At 41.0% G+C, this 23,740-nt stretch overlaps 1 protein-coding gene across 2 annotated transcripts in view; it reads left to right on the top strand.

Moving 5' to 3' along the window:
* BRWD3 (bromodomain and WD repeat domain containing 3) overlaps window positions 1–23,740 on the top strand; it is a 195,306-nt gene that overhangs the window by 130,794 nt on the left and 40,772 nt on the right. For both annotated transcript variants that reach the window (XM_030209053.1, XM_030209052.1), the window contains exons 29-33: window positions 5,737–5,798; window positions 5,896–6,051; window positions 15,341–15,461; window positions 16,166–16,291; window positions 16,441–16,519. In XM_030209053.1, coding sequence (XP_030064913.1) covers window positions 5,737–5,798; window positions 5,896–6,051; window positions 15,341–15,461; window positions 16,166–16,291; window positions 16,441–16,519 — 544 coding nt within the window. The remainder of the gene's footprint in view (window positions 1–5,736; window positions 5,799–5,895; window positions 6,052–15,340; window positions 15,462–16,165; window positions 16,292–16,440; window positions 16,520–23,740) is intronic.

Below are 23,740 nucleotides of genomic sequence, written 5' to 3'. Positions count from 1 at the left end.
ACTGCTGCTCCTTGTGATCTTGGGCAAGTCACTTAACCCTCCATTGCCTCAGGTACAAACTTAGATTGTGAGCCCTCCTGAGACAGAGAAATATCCAACGTACCTGAATGTAACTCACCTTGAGCTACTACTGAAAAAGGTGTGAGCAAAAGCCAAATAAATAAATAAATAAAAATAAATAGATAGATAATTTTCAGTCCTACAATTAGAGAGGTGTTTTAACTCGTATCTTTCATTAGGAATAGGTGATAAAAAACATTTAATTTTAAGATTCACACTGCAGATTGAACACTTCCACATGGAAAATGTCCTATACACTCTTCTCCATAACTTGCAATGATTTATTTGGAAGTGTTCATGGTGCCAATAATTTTTTTAAATTGTGATTTTTAAAAAAAAATTTAAATATAGTTTATTAAGATACTTTCTCTACCGCCTTTCCTAGACAGGTCAAAGCCACCAGAAGTCCACAGTCATGATGCATCCACATTTTGAATTATGTGCTACTGTTTTTTAAGAATCTTTACTACATCTTTGATAAGTCATTAAAATTTAGGGACCTTTTTACCAAACAGCAGTAAAAGGTGGTCTGCAGTGATGTCGATGCATGGGATTCCCATGCACCATGGCCACCTTTTACTGCTGTGGGTAAAAGTGTTCTTTGTTTTTTTTTTTTTTTTAAGAAAGAAGTAAATGGCCGTGTGGTAATTAAAAATTGCCACGTGGCCATTTACTGCTGGAGCCCTACCACCTCCTATTTAGGAGTCGGTGAGGGCTCTGGGGTTAATATTTTCTAGCACTGGAAGTAGCAAGTGGCAGACCTGGAACTACCGCGGTAGGGCCAATTTGCTGTGTACAAACCCGGCGGTAGCCCTCCCACCAGGGTCCCTTAGTGCGCACACAATTTTATTATCTCTTGGTTTTTTTCTTACTGGTTTTCAATAATGTATTTCTTTCTAACTGATGTGTTCTATTAAAACATTGTTTAATACCTTCAGCAGTTTATCCCCTCTCTAAAAAAAACAAAAAAAAAAAAAAAGTGTTCTCAGTTGATTTTTCAAGAAAATCATCATCGGTAGTGCATAAGTGCTTTAAACGCAGAAATTGGCTGTATGGTAAATTGTCTTTTTAAGGATTTGCTGTGGCAACTAGTGAAATGTAAAACCTTATTAACATCAACTGGCTTTCTATAAATGCTTGTTTCAATCTATCCATCATTAATTTTTATTACAATATCTAAAAATGGAATTTCCCTTCTATCGTAAGTAATTTGAAACTTCAAATTCGGATCACACTGATTTTGTCCATCCATAAAACTTCAAAAGATCTTCCTCTGTCCCTTCCCAAAGAATAAAAATGTCATCAATATGTATTTTCCAAATCAAAAGTTGTTCCATGATCTCATGCTTTAAAAGAAACGTCTTCTCAAATTTAGCAACATATAAATTATCATGGATAGGGCGAAACGTGATTCACATCAGGCTTGTGTAAGAATATTATTGCTGAATTAAAGAGATTTAAAAGCAGATGAGTATTCTGCTTCTTTGGACTGGTCCTGTCTGTCAGTAGCAAATAGTGGCATTTGCTGGTCTGATGCAGCAAGATTGAGAGGCTTCTTGGGCTCTAGTTTGGATCTACAGTTTGAAACATTTCCAGTCTATTGCCTAGGGCCACCCTCTGAATTTAATCTCCTAATTGAGTGGTCTCACTGGCTTTCCAGAGCAGCAGCTTGTGGCCTGACTCTCTCTGTTGAGCATGTTGTCAGGCTTCCAAAGGTTCAGTTTGTGGACTGACTTCCCTGGTTGAGTGTTTCCTCTGGGGACTGACTCATCAGGCTACCAGAACTTCTGCTTCCTGTAGGCCAGTGGAAGAAGGTTAATGATTTGAGCTGTTCTGAGAGAAGTCTTCCAGTTAAGCTTCCCACCTTTTAGGCTGGTCAGTTCCACTTCAACTAAAAGCCCCCTCCTCTTTCCTCTTTTTCACCTTCCACCTCCTTTCTTCCCCTGGCTGTCTTCTGTTTGGAGGCAGTGCACTAGACATAGGCAGCACTATAAAAGTTGTTGGAGGAGAGAGGGGGAAGAGAAGAGTTCTGCTGTTCACTGCATGGATCATGTTACCTGGGGCTGGCAACTCTTTCAAGCCAATTGAAAGCCCAGGATGGCTGTATTGCTGCTACCAGACCAATTGCCTGCCCGCTTTGTAATGTCACCAGGGTGAAGACATTGCCATTACTCAAAGGATCAACAGAAGACTTTTTGGTTCCCATTGCATGAAGCACTTTACCTTAAGCTGAGGACCTTGTCAAATTCTATGAGAGCCCAGAACTTCTGTATTGCTCCATTGCTGCTGCCAAACTATTGGCCCTGGTCACATGGTGACATCATTGACAGTGGGGTGAAGATGCTATGTTACCCAGATACGTTGTGCTGAAGGGGCATGAGAGAGGTCTGCCCCTTTATGCATACTTGGAGGGTAATTTTATAAACCTTTTTCACATGTAAAATATCTCTTACAAAATACCAGCCAGTGTAAAAGTATGTGCTATGACATAATAGCATGTACTTTGCCATTACGTTTGTAAAGGGGTGGCAATTGGGTAGAACATAACTGGAGTTTGTAAGTATGCATATGGATTATAAAGTACGCTAATCTACGTGCCTGCTTTCATAATCCAGGCATGGACATTTACACCTGCTTGAGAGTAGGTGTAAGTGTCCATGTCTGCAAGGTAGGCACAATTTCTACCGCTTTTATTGTATAAAGGCACATAGATCCTTTTTTGTGCATACTTTCTAACAAGCCATCTCCGCCTCTTGCTTGGATAAGATAAGAGGGGTTACTTTTCAGCTGTGGTACCTGCCTTGTTCAAAGCCCACAGAGCTGACACCATATTGGGTTATGTGTGGTTTGGTATGTTTTTGAGGATGCCTATAAAGACCTGGCAGTCATGCTGTAGAGAATGGACATTGTAGTTCATTTTCCTTTAGAGGGGGGTGGACAAGGATCTGTAGTAGGTCTTAATTCTCTTAGAGTCAAGGGTGCAGCCATCTCCTGTTTCTAGGGTCATTTTCAGGGTACTCCAATATTGTCACAACATTCAGGTGATAGTGTGAACCCCATTGTTGAAAGTGGGCTCAGGCCAGAGACGTTGCAGGTCTTTTCTCCAGAAAGAGGTACTTTCCTCTTATATTGGACTTTCAGGTGCTGGCAGGACTTAAGCAAGGATCTAACCTGAGTAGACTGGAAGATGGGAAACTGGACAAGGAGCCTTCACAAGAGATGAGCATTCTGAGAATCAGGACTCACATGTTGAAGATACTACAGTGACCAAGTTCTGGCAATGAATAAGCCCTATATATACATATATGGGCAGGAAACAGTATGGTTACCAGCAAATAGTATGGGCCAGAAAGCTGAAAGGACTGATAGCTAGATAACTGCTCCTGATGGTGGGAGGCAGGAAAAGCCTACTGCAACCTTGGGATTGGGGGGGAGGGGGAACATTCGTCCTCCCTTCAGGGTTTTGGTCCCTCCAATGGGGCTGTAGTCTGATACTCCATATTCTGGTAGGTTCCCCATTTGAGTCTATGAGACAAGCATTCTTGAAGGATCTTTCACTCAAGACCCGTGAAATTACCGTGGGAAGTCTTGGCCACCATTTTGGAAACACAGCGGCGCCAGCAAGTGGGGGAATAGTGGCAGCGAAGCAAGCAGGAAAGTACCCTTCTCCACCACCGCCAACTCCAGGCTCCGCCCTTTCTGCCTCGCCTCACCCTGTGGTTGGAATAAACTCCCTGAGTCCATACGTCAAGCCCCCTCCCTGCCCATCTTCAAATCCTTACTCAAAGCCCATCTCTTCGATGTCGCCTTCGGCACATAACCATTATATCTCCATTGAGGAAATCTAGACTACCCCAACTTGACATTTCGTCCTTTAGATTGTAAGCTCGTCTGAGCAGGGACTGTCCTTCTTTGTTAAACTGTACAGCGCTGCGTAACCCTAGTAGCGCTCTAGAAATGTTAAGTAGTAGTAGTAGTAGTAAGACAGTCTTTTTGGTGGTCACCTACCCTGACAAGCACATTTTGAAATTACAGGCTTTGTCTTATAGAGACCTCAATTTTGGTCTTCTTCTAGGAGTCGGTCACATTATGCACTGTGCTATCCTTCTTACCTAAGGTGATTGCATTTTTTCGCTTGAATCTTGTCATTTCCTTACCAGCGTTCTAATGAAGAATGTCATAAAATGGAAAGTTCTTGGATATCTGAAAGTCACAAATTCCTTTAGAGATCTGACATGCTGTTCATCCTTTTCAGTGGTCTATAAAGGGAGAGGCTGTTTCCAAATTTTCTTTGGCCTGATGAGTGAAAGAGGATCTAACTTCAACATTTTTGGTGAAAAGTCAGTCAGAATACATTCGATGAGGTCTGAAGCTTCTTTCTAGGGGGAGCTCAGAGCCTTTTTCCTGGAGTGCATCTACAAAGTAGCTTCTTGGATCTTTTTGCATTCTTTCATGAAACACAAGCTTGATGTGCAGTCCAAGGATGAGGCTTCCTTTGGAGCTAGAGTTCTTAGAGCATCCCTGTCTTCCTTCCACTTTCATTAGGAAAGACTTGGGTGCATCTCATGCTTCTGGACAGGTCTAGCAGAATAATAAGGAAGGAAAAATGTAATCCTACCTATTAATTCCTTTACTTTGAATCCTAGTACGCCAGTCCAGAGTTGCATTCAACTGCACTCCTTTTCAGTCCTACTTTCTCTACTCTTAGGACCCTGTTTACTAAGCTATGCTAAAATTTAGCATGCACTAACCGTGTAGACACCCGTAGAAATATTATGGTCATCTACACGCTAAAAATTCTGATGTGCCTCTAGGGCGGCTTAGTAAACAGGGCCCTTAGTATGAGTTTTCAATTCATGTGCAGGACATCTTTAAGAAGTTTGTTGCCTTTGAGCTTTTTCTCTGGCTGCTGTGAGTGAGTGAGCTCCAGTTACATGCTTTTCCAGGTCAAGGTCTGAGTTTTTAGGTGTCTTCCAACTTTTGTCAAAGCAATATAAAGAAATAAAATAGCAAATGCCTTGTATTCACGTCTTCTAAAAGGCAATGATAATGTCACTGGAAAGTTGTGGTTTTCTCTCTCCATCTGCTGGCAGAATGGCATAAAGCCATGCATCTGGATTGGTATAGAAGGATTCAAGGAAAGGATATTAACAGGTAAAATTACATTTCTCCTTACAAAATGTATTAATTGCTTAGGCAACCCAAAAGAATTGTCAAAAAGGTTTACAGAAGTAAAAATTGGTGCTCAGACACCTTTTGGAGGTAATTTTATAAGGCATTTTTCACATGTGAAGAGGCTTTTACAAAATTACCCCAGGGGTTAAACATGTAAATGTATGAGCAGTAACAAGAAGGTATGTACTTTTACATTATTTATGCAAATTGTTTATACAGTACACACAAACATTTGCATCTGTTTCCAAGCAGGTATAAATATTTGTGGCTGCACTCTGGGTGTAATTTCTGCTGCTTTACTTTAAAATAGACACCTTCTTTGCCTTCACACATAGGCGGCTTGTCTTAAAATTGCCTTTCTAATATCCACATACTTGGATCCATGATATGACATGATATGTTATTTTTCACACATTATGAAAATGATTTTGCTTCCACAGAGAAAGTGATGTTTCTGTGTGCAGTCATGAATTTAATGTATTCTTTATTTCCCTTTAATAGCTGGGACAATAATGAAAGAGAAAATATGAGCCCATGGGACATGGAGCCTATCCCAGAAGGAAGTGAGAATACTTCAGAAAATATTTAATAAGTAATTGCAATTTTTAGATATACAAATGTTCTCGACTAATAGCTGGAAATGTCCATGTTTGTTTGTAGCTGCCTTTCCTGATGAGGTTGGTGCAGGAGTTCCTGTTTCCCCTGAGGAGTTGACAGCTCTGCTATACAAACCCCAAGAGGGAGAATGGGGCGCTCATTCTAGAGATGAGGAGTGTGAGCGAGTCATTCGTGGGGTTGATCAGCTTCTTACACTTGGTATGTTGAACATTTAAAAAACTGAATAACTTTCATAAAAACAAAATCAAACCCAAAGATGTCAGATAGTGGACATGAGCTCCAGCTTAATGTAAGATAAAGCAAATCCCCTAAAGGGCTTTTACTAGGGATGTGGGTTTGTTAATGTGCATTTGGTTCATTATTATGCCTTAAATTTAGTGCATTCTAAATCAGTGTAATATTCAGTAATTGTTGTGCATTTTTAATCCATGCTAATTTTTTATTGAGATGAATGTGTGAAATGAACTGAACAAATGTCAGAAAATTGAGAATAAAGGCCAAACGTACTGAAACCTTTGCCCTATGAACACACCTAGCTTTTAAACACATAGGGGTCCTTTTACTAAGCTGCTCTAAAAAGTGGCTGGCTCTGCTGTCAGCATGTGGGTTTCCTGCGTGCTGTGGCTACTTTTAGCGCAGCAGTAAAATGGCCACGTTCAGGGTTCTTTTTGTAATGGCCACGCTCTAATTTCCCTATTAGTGTATAGCCATTACCACTGGGAGCCTTTACCGCCACCTATTTAGGAGGCAGTAAGGGCTCCCATGCTAATCAGGTAGCACGAGGTAATGTGCCCATGCTACCTGATTAGTGTAGACACACGCCTGCTCTCTACCCCGACACTCCTCCCATACTAGGAAAAAAATATATATATTCCAGCGTGGGATTAGTGAAGCTAAGCAGAACACTACCACGGGACGCCTCAGTGCATCCCACGGTAGTTCTCTTTTACTGCGTGGTAGGCCTACCGCACCTTAGTAAAAAGGCCCTATAATTTTTCCACCAGCTCTCCACTGCATAAGCCACCAGCTTTCCACTGCACAAGGGCATACATGTGTGTTCTATATGAGTGAGGTATTTCTTGTTAATTTAGATTTCATAAAGCAGCTCTGTGCCACTTACAGTTGTAATGTGATAGTTGTCTTGTTCATAAGTAGTTGAGGATTTGATGCATGGGTTTTTGTTCCATCTTTATTTACTCATGACATTTATATCCCACATTATCTCAAACAAATTATCTAAACTCAAATTCCTCGCTTACTACATAAAATAGAATTACAATGTATAGCCTGAAAAGCTTGGAATGTCAAAGGTGCTTACTTTATTTCTAGTTTATAAATTCAGTATAGATGACTGTGTGCCTTTATAAAATAAACACCCAGAACTAGTCCTAGTAGGGCGCAAATTCTTTTGAACAGATTTATACCTGCCACAAGATAGGTGTAAATAAGTTCACGCACATTTTATAAAGTACATGTGTACATCATAGCTGTGCCCAAACTACCCTTTTGAGAATGCCTACATGCAGTCCATATAAAAGTAGGCACATTCTTTTTATACGTGTATACATAAACACAATTCTGTAATAGCCCTTTACATGCGGAGAAAACTTTATAAAATTGCCCTTATTGTGCAAGTTTAAAATATGAGGTAAGTCACCTGGATCGGATGGCATATTTCCAAGGGTACTCAAAGAATTCAAGCATAATATTTGTGATCTGCTGTTAGTAATATGTAACCTGTTGTTAAAATTGTCTGTAGATTGGAGGGTGGCCAATGTGACGCCGATTTTTAAAAAGGGTTCTAGGGGTGATCCGGGAAATTGTAGTCCGGTAAGCCTGACATCGGTGGAAACTGTTATAAAGAATAAAATTAGGAACACATAGACAAACATGGTTTAATGGGACAGAGTCAGCATGGGTTCAGCTGAGGGAAATCTTGCCTCACCAATTTGCTTCATTTCTTTGAAGACGTGAATAAATATGTGGATAAAGGTGAGCCAGTTGATGTAGTGTATCTAGATTTTCAGACAGCTTTTGATAAAGTTCCTCATGAGAGACTCCTGAGAAAATTAAGGAGTCATGGGATAGGAGGCAAGGTTCTGGTGTGGATTAGGAATTGGTTATTGGACAGAAAACAGAGGTTAGGATTAAATGGTCATTTCTCTCAATGGAGGAGGGTGAACAGTGGAGTGCTGCAGGGATGTGTTTGGTACTATTTAACATATTTATAAATGATATGGAAATCGGAACGATGAGTGAGGTAATCAGATTTGCAGATGATACAAAACTATTCAATGCTGTTAAAACATGTACGGACTGTGAAATATTGCAGGAAGACATTAGGAAATTGGAAGACTGGGCATCCAAATGGCAGATGAAATTTAATGTGGACAAATGCAAAGTGATGCACATTGGAAAAAAATAATCCAAATCATAGTTACCTGATGCTAGGGTCCACCTTGGGGGATCAGCATCCAAAAAAAAGATGTGGGTGTCATAGGTAATATGCTGAAATCTTCTGCTTAGTGTGCGGCAGTGGCCAAAAAAGCAAACAGGATGCTAGGAATTACTAGGAAAGGGATGATGAATAAGACCAAAAATACTATAATGCTTTTTTATCACTCCATGGTGTGTCCGCACCTTGAGTATTGCGTTCAGTTCTGGTTGCTGTATCTCAAAAAAGATATAGCGGAATTAGAAAAGGTTTAAAGAAGAGTGACCAAAATGATAAAGGGGATGGAACTCCTCTCGTATGAGGAAAGACTAAAGAGGTTAGGGCTTTTCAGCTTGGAAAAAAGATGGCTGATGGGAGATATGATTGAGGTCTACAAAATACTGAGTGGTGTAGAATGAGTAGAAGTAAATCAATTTTTTACTTGTTCCAAAAGTACAAAGGCTAGGGGACATTCGAGGAAGTTACGTGGAAATACTTTAGAAACGAATAGGAAATATATTTTCACTCAACGAATAGAAGCTCTGGAACTCTTTGCTGGAGGATGTGGTAACAACGGTTAGCATATCTGGGTTTTGAATTTTATTTGGGTGGAATAGACCCATGAAGTCCCCCTCTAGTAGGTTGGCAAACTAGCCACGTACCAGAGAGGTTTCCTAGAAGGCTTTCATCTACAATATGATTGCGCTTATCTGACTCCCTACCAATATATGTGTATTTAGGTATTCTCTTACTAACCATTTTTACCCCGAAGATTAATTACCACTTTAAATATTGTATAAGAAAAAGATGGGGAAGATAGATTGCAGAGATAAATTTCTTTTATTCCTTACCAAAGCAGTACAAGGCAATCAGGAACATCAATAGGACTTCAGATCTGACCGTCAGCATCTCTGGATAGCATCTGAGACTTCTCCAGCCACACCCAAATTTGCTGCCCTTTTTATACCCTTCTGGCTGTATTAAAACCAATGGCTTTTCATTGACTTCAATGTTAAAGGTTGTTTACCCAAAACTTGCTTAACCGCAACGGAAAATCCTCCCCCTCTTTCACAACTGCGCTTCCTTGCAGGTGTCAGTTTTTCTGATAAACAATTTTTTCTAACTCAGACACAAGAGAAAGAGAATACATTTTGTGACAAAGTTTCCATTTTGATTTCAGGTTTCTTGACCTAACTTTTCTATTTCTGACTATTCAGGCCTCAATCCAAGCTAAAAAGCCAGGCCATGCTTTTCCAGCAGGCTCCTAGCAATGCTAGCTATAAAATTTTGACTTGGCCAGAGTGTTTAATAGCCTGAACTCTAAGGTTTTAGTTCTCCCACCCTTCCGGTGGGGCTCCTGGCTGTACCATATTTATACAGTTTAAAAAAGGTTTGGACAAATTCCTGGAGGTAAAGGCCATAGTTTTCTATTGTGGCAGACATGGGAAGCAACTGCTTGCCCTGGGATTTGTAGTATGGAGTGTTGCCACGATTTGGTACTTGTGACCTGTCTTGGCCACTGTTTGGAAAACAGGATTCTGAGCTAGGTGGACCATTGGTCTGACCCAGTATGGCTACTCTTATGTTCTTATGTATCACTTTAGAACATGAGATGAGCCATTCTGAGTCAGACAAAAGTGCACTGAGCCCAGCATTCTAGCTGTGACAGTGGCCAGTCTAGGTCACAAGTACCAGGAAGGTCTCAAAATGTTAATTGAGTTTCTCATAGCTCGTTTCAAAGGATAAGTGTTGGCTTTTCCAATTCTAACTGGCTAATCATTTTTATGGACTTTTCCTCCAAGAACATATCAGAATAACTTTTCATCCCCTACATGTTAGGTGCCTGGACCATATCATCAGACAACAAATTCCACAACTTCGTTATGAATGAAAAAATACTTTCTATAATTTTTCAGTTTGGTGGTTTAGTTTCGTGTTCTCTCCTTTTAGTGTTGTTTGAAAATTTGAACAACTGTTTTCTGCTTACCTATTCCACCTTGCTCCTGATTTTGTAAGCTTCTATCATATCCCCTCAGTCATCTCTTTTCCAAGCTGAAGACCCCTGACTGGTTTGGCCTGTGTTCATAAGGGAAGTGTTCTATTCCCTTTATCATTTTGTCACCTTTCTCTGAACTTTCTAGTTCCACTATATCCTTTATGAGACAGGGCAACCAGAACTGTATCTAGCACCCATGGGCAGTTGCACATTGGATCATATACAGAGGCATACAGATATTTTAAATTTTGTTATCTATTTCTTTTCAAATAACCCCTATTGAGTCATTTTTTTGATGTTTTGAATTTTGTGCTGTTCACCATAAATTTGTTTATGTTTGAAAGATTGATCACTGCTACCAGATCACTTGATAAATGTTGAGGTTTTTTTCTTTTAAAACCAGTGGTGGATATGTGGCCAGATAGTATTTTCTTTTAGAACTGCTGGTTTTTTTCACTGATGTTTTTCTTCACGCTTTTTTTATTTTTTGGTAGTGTTTGTTTGTGGTGCCAATGCTTCTATTTCATCAATATATTTGGAGCAAACATTTTTTAATTTTTGGTAATTGAAATCACTCATTATTATAGTGTTGCCAAATATAGCTTCCCTAATTTTTGTTAATATTTCATCATTTATATGTTCAAGTTCAGTTTATTTTGATATACCGCAAATCAAGGCAGATTGTCTAAGCGGTTTACAGTCAAAGTACTTAAGGGAAAGGGGGAGTCTAGTGATGTGTAAAGGACAGAGCCAGTGGAAGGTGAAGGTGATAAGAGAATGATTGGACCATGGGAATGGAAAGGAGGATAGGTTACTAATACCAGAGTAATGGGCAGAAGATAACAATAAAGCCTGAAGAGATTGTCCTGTATAGTGATAGTGATTAGAAAAGAGATGAGTTGGATTAGGCCCAATTCCGAGGGAAAGGTAATCCAGCTGAATCATATGGCTCATCAAAATGAATGTTGAAGTCATAAAGACAGTAAAGGGTTGTGGAGAAAGGGCCTGGGAAGAGAAAAGATTGTAAACTGAGCAGTGAGTTAAGAGTAAAAGGGGGTGGTTGATAATAGAGGAGAGCATCCGGGAGGAAGACCCTAGGATCCTGGACAACAATTTAAAAGTTATGTGATGATGAGACCCAAGAATATGGATCTGATCTCAAGGCAAGGCCTCTGCCCTTTTTACCCAGCTGAGTCACAAATTCAGAACGACAGCCAAGGGGGCAGGAATCATCAGGATGAGCAGTATCAGAGTTGGTAAGCCTGATTTACACCATGCAAAAAATATGCAAATGATTAGAGATAATATAACAAGAAGATGTGCATTGCTGTGAAAGGAGCGAATATTTAAGTAGCCTGTTCACAGTGGAGGGTAATTGAGTGCTTTGGAGGAGTAAGGAACAGGAAAATTCTATGAGAAACAGCAGATAAGTCTTACCTGAGGTGGGTGAGTAGCAGGAAAATGAGAGAGCCTTCTATGAACCCAGTGGACTGGAATCTGCACAGAAACCGTGATAAAAAAAAGTGTTAAGTAGGTAGAAGAACAAAATAGAGGTAGAAAGAGAGGCAACTTTCAGGGTGTTTTGGCCAGGCAGATGGTGGTATATCCCTACCAGTATTCTCTTTCCTTTCAACGTGTTTGTTTTGTTTATTGAGCTTAATATACTGGCTTTTTTGAAGCAACACAAAGTGGTTTTACAACAAACTCTTGAAAATGGAAAAGAATGGCAGTGCATTAAATAGGAAAACACTTAGAGGACAGAGAAGAGGAAGACTGGGAAGGAATACAGAAACTGGGTCATGTGCATGTTTCCCTGCACAGTCTAGGCATTCTCAAAGGGCAGGGTGAAAAGGTGGGTTTTCAAGGCTGCTTTAAATTTGATAAACAAAGATTTGAGTTGAAACACAGGTAGCAAATGATCCCAAAAAATTGGTACATCAAAAAAGAAAGCTGAGAGTCTAATAGTTTCAAATGTGCCCAGTGCTGGTGGTGGAATGCAGAGGTGGACTGCTGGATGAATGGAAGAGGTGAGCGGTAAGAAGAGAAGTAAGAGGAGCAGCCTGCATAGACTGTTTTATGAGTGAAGACCAGAAATTTATATTGAATTCCTTGGTGCGAGAGGATACTTCATTCCCAACAGGGCAGAACCTGCCTACAGGATCGCTTCCTTCTCCACCAAAGTGATACTGTTCTTTTATGTGATCTCCTTCCTTCAAGGCATCACAAAGGCTGCCAGGCTGGAGGTGGGACTTCTCTACTATGTCCCTGTAGGTCTTTCTGTATTTATTTATTAGGATTTATTTACCGCCTTTTTGAAGGAATTCACTCAAGGCGGTGTACAGTAAGAATAGATCAAACATGAGCAATAGGCAATTACAGCAGTAAAAATATTCGAAAACAATACAAAGTATGACATGGTATACTAGCAATGTCAATACAATACATAATAGAACATTATAACTGGTAGTGAAGGGTAAGGCAAAGTTGTAACATATAGATGGGTAAGAAAGTAGGAAGAATTAGAAAGTAAGGTGACTGATTTGAAGAAAATTGCACATGGAGGAGTAGATAAACATGTCTTGCTGCAGTATGTGCAGCCCGAGTCACTCCTTGTGTGTGTGAGTGAGACTAACAAGTTAGTATACCTCTCTATCAGCCTCAGTTCCTCCAAGTCTGTTAGTGTAGCCTCAAGAGATTGGTCATGTTCTGTGTGAACTAGGAGCTCTTTGCATCAAGTACACACTTATGACTTCTCACCAGCTGGGAGATAATCATATATGTGACACTCAGTACAAAGACCAGATAACACCCATCTTTCTACTGGATTGCTGACTGCATCATAATATTGGTGAGTTGTTTAGTTATTTAAACTTGCTAAGGGAGTAGGGATGCTAAATTAAATATTTATTTGTGGCATTTATACCCCACTCTTTCCTGCTCGATAGCAGGTTCAGTGCGGCTTACAAAGTATAGAACAAAGTATGGAACAAAGTGTCGTAGAGATTACGTAATTACATAGAGTAAGACAATAGTAAGAGATGTGGGGAAGGGGTTGGAGTGTGGGTAATACTAGTGGTGTGGAATTATGTTTGAGAATTAGGCCGGGTCATTTGGGTAGGCTTGTTTGAAGAGGTAAGTCTTCAGTTTTCGGAAGGGTAGGTGTTCAGTGGTTTTTCGGATGTGTCGAGGTATAAATATAAAGGATCTTAAGATTAATTGAATATTTTGTGCCTTTAATTTGTGTGTGCTTCTCAGTGAACTGCAAATAAATAGTTGTTTTGGGCCAATACCCTGTGGCAACAAATTTCCCTCTTGTCTTTATTGGGATTATTGCTAATTAAGAGATGTGCCTTCGGTGGATGAGAGTTGGGGTGGCGGGGAGGGGGAGGTTGAGGCAGGGGACTTAAGGCAAAATGATTTAGACTTGATAAGTATCTAATATCTACTGTTTTTCTTTTTTACTGCTCCAGGGCTCTAAAAATTAAATATAAAACTAAACAAATTATTATCTACTGTTTGCTTTATTTATCAATATAACTACAAATTCTCTTCTATCCCAATCTTTAAGTCACCAAATTTCCCAGCAAAGTAATATCCATGTATCCACTTACACAATAGTTTGGTTTAGAATCCTCCTCTTGTCTTGCACAGTAGCCATGGATTCATGAGTCTGCCCTAGTTGGGGTACGTTTGTACTGCAGACAAATAGTACAGCTCTGGTTTGTGCCTGGGTTCTTAAAAGCAGTCTTTTTCTTCATTATCTCTTATCATTTTCTGTCTATTACCACTCTTAAGGTGATCTGGTGCTACTGAGGCTTGTTAGCCAAGTCCTTCAATCATTTGACTGGATCCATTAAGTAGGCATTATTCATTAATTTGAAAGGACTGGGAAATTAGAAAATGGTGGTTGTATAGCATGGGTTACCAACTCCCCAACCTCCCCACCACCACAGGACCATGTAAGTTAGTTCTTGCTTATCCCAGCAGCAAGGGGAGGGAATTCCTTTGATGGTGCATACAAGTTCTCTCCCCCCCCCCCCCCCCCCCCCTACACACACACTGAAAAGGTTAGCTGTTTTCCATTCACTGCTGCATAAACAAGCTGCTTTAAAAAGTAGCCTTTCAGATTCTTCTGCATGTGAAAAGTGCTTTCTGGAGCTAGAACACACTGTAAAACTGAGACCTTAGGGCTACATGTGTTTTACTGCACTATGATTCCAGTTCTTTGAGTTTTATTTTGAGGAGAGACTGCACTCTGGTGTAACCCAGAACTGGTGCCCCCCCCCTCCCATGTGCCTCCCCTACTTCCTTATCTATGTTCCATGTGCCAGCACGTCTTGTTCCCACTACCCCATTTTTGCCCTGCTGACCTAAGTTTATTTTTAGGCTGAGCCAATTTTTTTTTTTTTTTTTTTTGCTGCAGCCCAACTTCCAGGTTCACTGCTTTCATTGTATGCATATTGGATGGTGATGAATCCAGAAGTCAGGTTGCAACAATTTAGATAAAAAGCGAGATTAGTTATTTTTCCATCAGCAAACTCACCTGCCCTCCAGTACCACAGGAAGTGCTTCTCTTGGCAGTGCTAGTCACTGATCAGGGCTAAACGATACCCCTTCAATACTTTGCTTAGCCGTTGCTGATGCCGCTGAAGTTTCAAATAGAACTTTAGTACTCTGAGCTACACAACTCTCCAGCGTCATCTGACCCAGTAAAAGGGTCTGCACTGGGGCTGGAGGAACTCCCCAAAGCTTCGCCTTACTCTTCCTCATGAAAACACCCACAAGGAGATTCTAGGTAGGCTAAGAAAACACCGAGCGCACGGAGCTGTGAGCAACACATCCACCTCCAATGCCATCTTGATGCAGTGAGGTAGTCTTTATAACACTTGTTTTTGCAAGCATGGCTGCTCCCAATAGTTCAGGTAAACTACATAAGAACTGCTTAAATTTAAAGGAAAATGAAGATATGTCAGAATCTAGATTGTGGATGATTATAACTACCTTTTGAAGTATTGTATATTACAATTCTAATCTACTGTACTGCATTTTCTCTTTAGATTTTGCTAGCCCATTTGCTGCTCCTGTGGACCTTAGTGCCTATCCACTGTATTGCACTGTAGTTGCTTATCCAACTGACCTTAGCACAGTCAGAAAGAGACTTGAAAATAGGTTTTATAGGTAAGGATGTTCTTTTCTGTTCACCAAAAAGTAACACATTTTAGTGAGGGTTTTATCTGCATTTTTGCATTTGATTTAACCCTTGGCAAGCCTGTTGCTATAAGACAATCTTATGATATCTCTTACTAGATTCCTTTCTGAGGTTTCTATATCTATATGGTCTACTTGCCATGTGATACATAAACTCAAGAAGCCAGAAAATTGGATGGGGAAGCCATAGAACCTTCAACAAAAAGTTTATCCTTTTTTTTTCACTATTGAATTGTTTGCTTGAATAGACCCCAATCACTGTTGAGGTGTTACATTCATTGTAATAGCCAAGCAGCAGTTTAACATGCTATAGATAAAAATGGATGCAAATAAATTAAACTTTTTTGCCTTTAGTGCATCATTCTCTACATTTGCAGGAACAGAAAAGCATAAAAAGCTGAACATAAAATGAGTTTCTGCAACCACAAATTTGGCATTTATTCTGAATGTTCAGCTTGCTGTTTGCTTCTATTACTGATTTATTCCCAAATATTACAGGTCCTGTGTAGAGAGCATTTATCAATACAAAATGGAGGAAGATCTTTGGTACATAGGCCCCATATATGCAGTGTTTTCTTTTTACTTATATCTTTTTGCTATTTTGAGGACTATGAGTAACAAGTGCACAGAGTAGCCACACTAATGGAATCCTAACTTCCTTGATTGTATTTCAGGAGAATCTCAGCACTGATGTGGGAGGTTCGATACATTGAGCATAATGCCAGGACTTTCAATGAGCCAGAGAGTCCTATAGTAAAAGCAGCCAAGATTGTAACTGATGTATTACTGCACTATATTGGGTAAGCACACTGCTTTCTTTTATTTTTTGTTTTGGGGGGAGGGGGATGGAGAGGTTAAGGAAAAAGACATAGCTGCTTTTTGTTTTTCATGTAAGCAATATCTCAGGACTTTCTAGTGTATTATGTTTGATATGTTGTGTGGCTTGTAGGGACCAAAGTTGCTCAGATATTTTGGAGATCTACAATAAAGTGAAGGCAGAACATCTAAGCAGCACTGACGAAGAAGAGGTAAGAGTGGCTGTATGAAAGGAACTGGGATTTTGTTTGTTGTTTGTTTGTTACATTTGTACCCCGCGCTTTCCCACTCATGGCAGGCTCAATGCGGCTTACATGGGGCAATGGAGGGTTAAGTGACTTGCCCAGAGTCACAAGGAGCTGCCTGTGCCTGAAGTGGGAATTGAACTCAGTTCCTCAGTTCCCCAGGGCCAAAGTCCACCACCCTAACCACTAGGCCACACCTCCACTCCTTTGGCTATCTGAAGAACTCATTCTTTAGCATGTAGAAACTTTTTAATCCTGTGGAGCCTAACATTTTTTACAAATTCAACACTGCTAATGATAGCATCTTGATCAGTACTTAGGCATTCTGTGACAACCTCTTTCCTAAGCCAGTGGTTCCCAAACCTGGTCCTGGAAGCACCCCAGCCAGTTAGGTTTTCAAGATACCCACAATGAACATTCATGAGAGAGATTTGCATGCAGTGGAGGCAGTGCATGCAAATCTCTCTCATGAATATTCATTGTGGGTATCCTGAAAACCTGACAGGCTGGGGTGCCTCCAGGAACAGGTTTGGGAACCACTGGCCTAAGCACTACCCCAGCACCCACCTGGGGTTAAACCTGCTGCCACCTAGAGGGTCTGTCCCAGCACTGCCCATGCCTGCGCACACCTGTTCATGTGCTCCTACACTGGCATATCCTCCACCCTGGGTTCCTCTTGCCTCTGGGTGTTTGGCCCTATTGGTGCTGGGCCTCGGAACCAAAACCCAACACCTCACCCATACAAATTCCCCAACTGATTTCTTAGGACCACCAGCCTGATAAGTACCAAAAACAACTATAAACAAAAGAAGATTCTCACATTACCAAAGTCTATTCTTACCCAAGAACATGAAAAATAAGAAATAATAGAAAATTAGGAGCAGCAGATAAGAAACAGGGTAGTGAGGGAGCATAAATGGAGTTGCCATGAAAATGATCACACATTCCTTAGTCTGCTGAGACAAATTGAGGAAGATTTTCAGCGACTCCCCCCCCCCCCCCCCCCACCTTACAGAGAAGGCATTTATATAGGGGTTCGCAGCCCAAAGTACAAAGAACTGTTTTTTTCAGGAATACATCATACAGAATATGTCATTTTGTTACAATTGCTAAAAGGTACATTAAAAATATTGCATTTCCTTAAAAGATACATTTGTCCTTTTGGTAAATAAAACACATCCTCAGTAAAAGAATCTTTATCTCACTTCACAGAAGTCAGAATCCAATTCTCACAGAGTTCCCACCCTTGCAATATGTCATTCTCCTTTCCTGTGTTGAAGCTACCCAGATGTTGATTACTGGAAAAAGATAGGGAGGTGAACATTCTATTGGGAATGAAGTAGGTGGCTCTGGATTTGAACGAGTGGTGGAGTTGGTTGGGCCATATAGAATGGATGGATAAGATGGCAGACATTTGAAATGGGAAGTAGAGCAATGAGGCAGTGGAGTGGGAGAGGCTACACAAAAACTTAAGAATAGCCATACTGGGTCAGAGCAATGCTCCATCTAGCTTAGTATCCTGTTTCCAACAGTGGCTGATTCAGGTCACAAGTACCTGGCAGAATCCCATATAGTAGCTAGATTCCATTCTACCAATCCCAGGGCAAGCAGTGGCTTCCCCCATGTTTATCTTAATAGCAGACTATGGACTTTTCCTCCAGGAACTTGTCCAAACCTTTTTAAAACCTAGATATGCTAACCACATCCTCTGGCAGTGAGTTCTAGAGCTTAACAATTCTTTGAGTGAAAAAAGATTTCCTCCTATTTGTGTTAAAAGTATTTCCATGTAGTTTCTTTGAGTGTCCCCTGGTCATTGTACTTTTTGAAAGAGTAAAAACTGATTCACTTCTACCCATTCTACACCACTCAGGATGGGAATGGGACTTATATACCGCCTTTCTGTGGTTTTTCCAACTATATTCAAAGTGGTTTACATATTATATAGAGGTACTTATTTGTACCTGGAACAATGGAGGGTTAAGTGATTTGCCCAGAGTCACAAGGAGCTGCAGTGGGAATTGAACCCAGTTCCTCAGGATCAGAGTCTGCTGCACTAACCACTAGGCTACTTCTCCACTCAGTCATATCCCCCCATAGCCATCTCTTTTCCAAACTGAGGAGCCCTAACCTCTTTAACCTTTCCTTAAAGGAGAGGAGTTCCATCCCCTTTATCATTTTGGTTGCCCTTCTTTGAATCTTTTCTAATTATGCTGTATTTTTTATGAAATATGGCGAGCTGGACAGAAGGAGATGCCAGACCCATGCAGGATAGGGGGAGTAGCAGAGAGAGTTAGAGGACCTGCATGGGGATGGGTGAAGGTGAGAGAGTAAAAGAAATGCTGGACCTTGTGGGGAGGGGTGAGGAAAAAGAGCGACTCCTGTCGTTTCTTTCTTTACAACATCCGTAAAATCCGCCCCTTTCTTTCCGAGCACTCTACCAAAACCCTCATCCACACCCTTGTCACCTCTCGTTTAGACTACTGCAATCTGCTTCTTGCTGGCCTCCCACTTAGTCACCTCTCCCCTCTCCAGTCAGTTCAAAACTCTGCTGCCCGTCTCATCTTCCGCCAGGGTCGCTTTACTCATACTACCCCTCTCCTCAAGACCCTTCACTGGCTCCCTATCCGTTTTCGCATCCTGTTGAAACTTCTTCTACTAACCTATAAATGTACTCACTCTGCTGCTCCCCAGTATCTCTCCACACTCGTCCTTCCCTACACCCCTTCCCGTGCACTCCGCTCCATGGATAAATCCTTCTTATCTGTTCCCTTCTCCACTACTGCCAACTCCAGACTTCGCGCCTTCTGTCTCGCTGCACCCTACGCCTGGAATAAACTTCCTGAGCCCCTACGTCTTGCCCCATCCTTGGCCACCTTTAAATCTAGACTGAATACCCACCTCTTTAACATTGCTTTTGACTCGTAACCACTTGTAACCACTCGCCTCCACCTACCCTCCTCTCTTCCTTCCCGTTCACATTAATTGATTTGATTTGCTTACTTTATTTATTTTTTGTCTATTAGATTGTAAGCTCTTTGAGCAGGGACTGTCTTTCTTCTATGTTTGTACAGCGCTGCGTATGCCTTGTAGCGCTATAGAAATGCTAAATAGTAGTAGTAGTAGTAAAAAAGGAGGGGGGAGAGAGGGGGATAGACGCTGAGAGAGAGTTATCCCAGACCATGGAGAGTGGGTCTGGGTGCCAGAGGGAGAGATGCTGGCCCCGCGGTAAGGAGTGAGGAGCAGGCATGACAGGAGAGAATGAGAGAGAGAGAGAAAAATGCTGGTTCCGAGGTAGAGAGTGCACGAGGAAAGGAAGAAAAAGGGGAGAAGCTGGATGGACAGAGATGCTGTTCATGGAGGGAGCATAGGGACAAGGACACATAGGAACAATGTCAGACAGGAGACTCTGGAAAGAGTTAAGAAAAAAAAAGAAAAGACACTGAGACCAAAATAATGCTCAGACAACAAAAGAATTGAACCCAGTTCTCCAGAAGCAGAGTCCGCTGCACTAACCACTAGGCTACTTCTCCACTCAGTCATATACAGTATACATATATATAAGGAAAGACCATCCAGAACATCACTCTTTTTAATATGCAGAGTACATCTATAAGTTGCACCTTTTATAGAATAGCGGATTTTGTGTATTTTGCCAGTTACAAGTCTAGGGTTTATAAAATTACCCCTTAGATTGTAATCTGTATTGAAGCAGAGACTTTTATTGTGGCTCAATTGTAAAATGCTGTAAGCCACCCCGAGCATCATTTGGAAGAGCAAGCTAAAAACATTCCCCAAAGAGTGATAATTAACAAATTTAATACATTAAAATGCTACTTTTTATGTTCAATATATTTTATTGATGACAAGTATAATATAGACATTCAAGAGTCTGTACAAAACTGCAAATATCAACAAATTCCCAAACAAAAAAAGGGAAACAAATGTTGAACAATGTCATCAAACTTTTATAACATTACCTCCCTCCCCATCCTGTTCCCAAAGTTATCCCCCCTTCCCTACCCGTTATATGTACGATTAAAAGTAAAACTTTTTGAGAAATGGCTAATCGCTAACATGCAGACTCAAGTAAATACTGTTGTTCGATATATTGCCTCCCAACTCATCAACAACCTTATGTCCCCCACCCCCAGTACTTCCCAACATGCCATCACGCTACCCCCACTCAAATCCCAGCCTAACAAAAATTAAAACCATATCCAACCCTGTTACATTCCACTTAAAATGTCGTTCTTATAGTGCAAACATAGGAAGAGCCTAACTCTTCTAAGTCTCCCCAGTAAACTCCCAAACCTTCCATCCTAAAAGTGTAATGTCCTAACCACCCCATCCCACCCTAAGTTAACTAAAGCCAGGGAACCAAATTGAATTATCAGGAAGTGACTTCCACACAAATAACTATAAAGGCTGAGCATTAAGAAGGAGGCTGCGTGCTCACAGAGACAGGCAAATGCTACTTTTTAAAAATGAAAACCTAATCATTGCTGGAAAAATAACCTAAAGTAATTAGACATTTCATTACATTGTTTCCTACTATTCTAGAGCCTGAGGGATAGTTGTGTCCATCAACCAGCAGGTGGAGATAAGAGAACTGAAAACTGAGCTGAGACATATCTCTCTTGGCATCAGTCCAGCTCCTCAGTATTTTCTATCTCCAGCATGTGGATGGACACACTTTTCATCCTCTGGTTCTGAGTGATTTGCTCCTAGTCCAGTTGGTCAACTGGTCCTCGGTTGATCTTTGTGGGTGGCTTGAGTTTGTAGACTCCCTTCACCTCTCTCCCTTCACCTCTCCCCTGTTTCCTGTAGAGCTCTCCTTTCCAGCACAACCTAAAATAGAAGAAAAGAGGGTTACTGGAGAGTGTGAGACAGACAAGCTCATTTTCAAAGCACTTAGCCTCCCAAAGTTCCATAGAAACCTATGGAACTTAGCCTCCCAAAGTGCTTTGAAAATATGCCTCAGAGTATCAGTCCTGATTCTGTCTCATCTGGGTTAAGACTTGTGAAGACTGTGAGCTTGGAGTAGTCGGCAGTGGGAGCCATTAGAGGAGGAAGAAGACCCGAAAGTACTGAGGTTGTTTCATAAAGAGGAGCTCTGTACTCTTATTTCTGAGGGAACTGGCAGTGTTTTCCTTTGAGGAGCCTTCTGCATCAGGAGTTCCATCTTCATTGATCATCATGGGGATTGGAGGTCCTTCCAAATGCATCCTGACATTCAGGACCTGATTACAGTAGAATGAGTCTCAACAGATGTTGGGCTGAAAGTAGAATGAGCCATAGCTTGCCTCTACCTGTTGGTTCAAGAGCAGATAGAGAAATGGCAGCTTCCCAAGGTGGACTCCCATGCTACGACGGTGACTAAGACCACCTTGCTGGTGGAAGAGGGCATTGCCATAAAAGACCTACAGGATAAGAAGCTAGAGAGCTTGCTGAAACCAGCCTTTGAAGAGGCCTCTTTAGGTCTTGAAGCGACAATGTGCAGTTTGTTTGTTTCAAGAGCATCTGAAGTGGCATCAGCAGCCTGTAACACAAGACAAGCACCATAATGCCCAGCTGGAAATGGGGTTGGCCTACATAGCGGATACTATTTATGACGTGTTACAGGTTATGAGCTGCAGTATGTCTTTGGCTGTCAAAGTCGGCAGTTCTAGTTGTGGCATTGGGTAGTGGGTGCAGCATCAAAATCATGTCTAGTTAAACTGCCCTTTCAGGGCAAGTGGCTATTTGGAGAAGATTCAATAACTCAGCGAAAGAACTGGAGGACTCTAAGCCACAGTGGTTGCCGGAGGATAAGCCGAAAGCTTCTGGTCATCCGTTTTCAGGAGGCTCTCAATTTCAAAACAGCAGATGGTACTGGCCTTGGTCATTAAGTAAAATAGAGGAAACTAATTCTAAAGAATAAAATTATGAGACACATAAGTAAACATGGTTTAATGAGACAGTGTCAGCATGGTTTCAGCCAATGAAAGGCTTGCATCACCAATTTGCTTCATTTCTTTGAAGGCATGAATACACATATGATTAAAGATAAGCTGATCGGTGTAGTGTATCTAGATTTTCAGAAAGCTTTTGACAGAAATCCTCATGAGAGACTCCTGAGAAAATTTAAGTCATGGGATAGGAGGCAATGTTCTGTTGCGGATTAAGAATTGGTTATTGGACAGAAAATAGAGGGTAGGGTTAAATGGCCATTTCTCTCAGAGGGTGAATAGTGGGGTGCCGCAGGGATCTGTGCTGGGACAGGTGCTACTTAATAAATTTATAAATGATCTGGAAGTCAGAACGACAAGTGAGGTGATTTAATTTGCAGATGACACAAAACTGTTCAAGGTTATTAAAAACACATGTGGACTGTGAAAAATTGCAGGAAGACCTTAGGAAATTGGAAGACTGGGAATTCCAATGGCAGATGAAATTTAATGTGGACAGATGCAAAGTGATGCACATTGGGAAGAATAAATTGTAGTTACCTGATGTTAGGGTCCACCTTGGGGGTTAGCATCCAAGAAAAAGATCTAGGTGGTGGTGTAGACAATACACTGAAATCTTCTGCCCAGTGTACAGCAGTGGCCAAAAAAGCAAATAGGATACTAGGAATTATTTGGAAAGGTATGGTAAATAAGACTGAGAATACTATAATGCCTTTGTATTGTTCCATGGTGCAACCTCACCTTGAGTATTGCTTTCAGTTCTGGAAAAGAGATGGCTGAGATGGGAAATGATTGATGTCTACAAAATCCTGATTGGTATAGAAGTGAATCAGTTTTTTACTCTTTCAAAAAGTACAAGGACCAGGGGACACTCAATGAACTTATATGACAATACGTTTAAAACAAATAGGAATTATTTTTTCACTCAACAATTAAGCTCTGGAACTCTTGCTGGAGGATGAGCTAACAGCAGTTAGCATATCTGGGTTTCAAAAATGTTTGGACAAGTTCTTGGAGAAAAAGGCCATTGTCTGCTATTGAGATAGACATGGAGAAGCCACTGCTTGCCCTGGGATTGGTAGCATGGAATGTTGCTACTATTTTGGTTTCTGCAAGGTACTTGTGACATGGATAAGCCACTGTTGGAAACAGGATACTGGGCTAGATGGACCATTGGTCTGACTACTACTACTCAAGTATGGCTATTCGTATGTCAGCAGTATGGTCAGAAGTCCCGCTT

The sequence above is a fragment of the Microcaecilia unicolor genome, chromosome 7, assembly GCF_901765095.1.
Source record: "Microcaecilia unicolor chromosome 7, aMicUni1.1, whole genome shotgun sequence".
NCBI lineage: Eukaryota > Metazoa > Chordata > Amphibia > Gymnophiona > Siphonopidae > Microcaecilia > Microcaecilia unicolor.
Note: the sequence above shows the minus strand (reverse complement) of the source record. Positions and strands in the feature narration are given on the sequence as shown.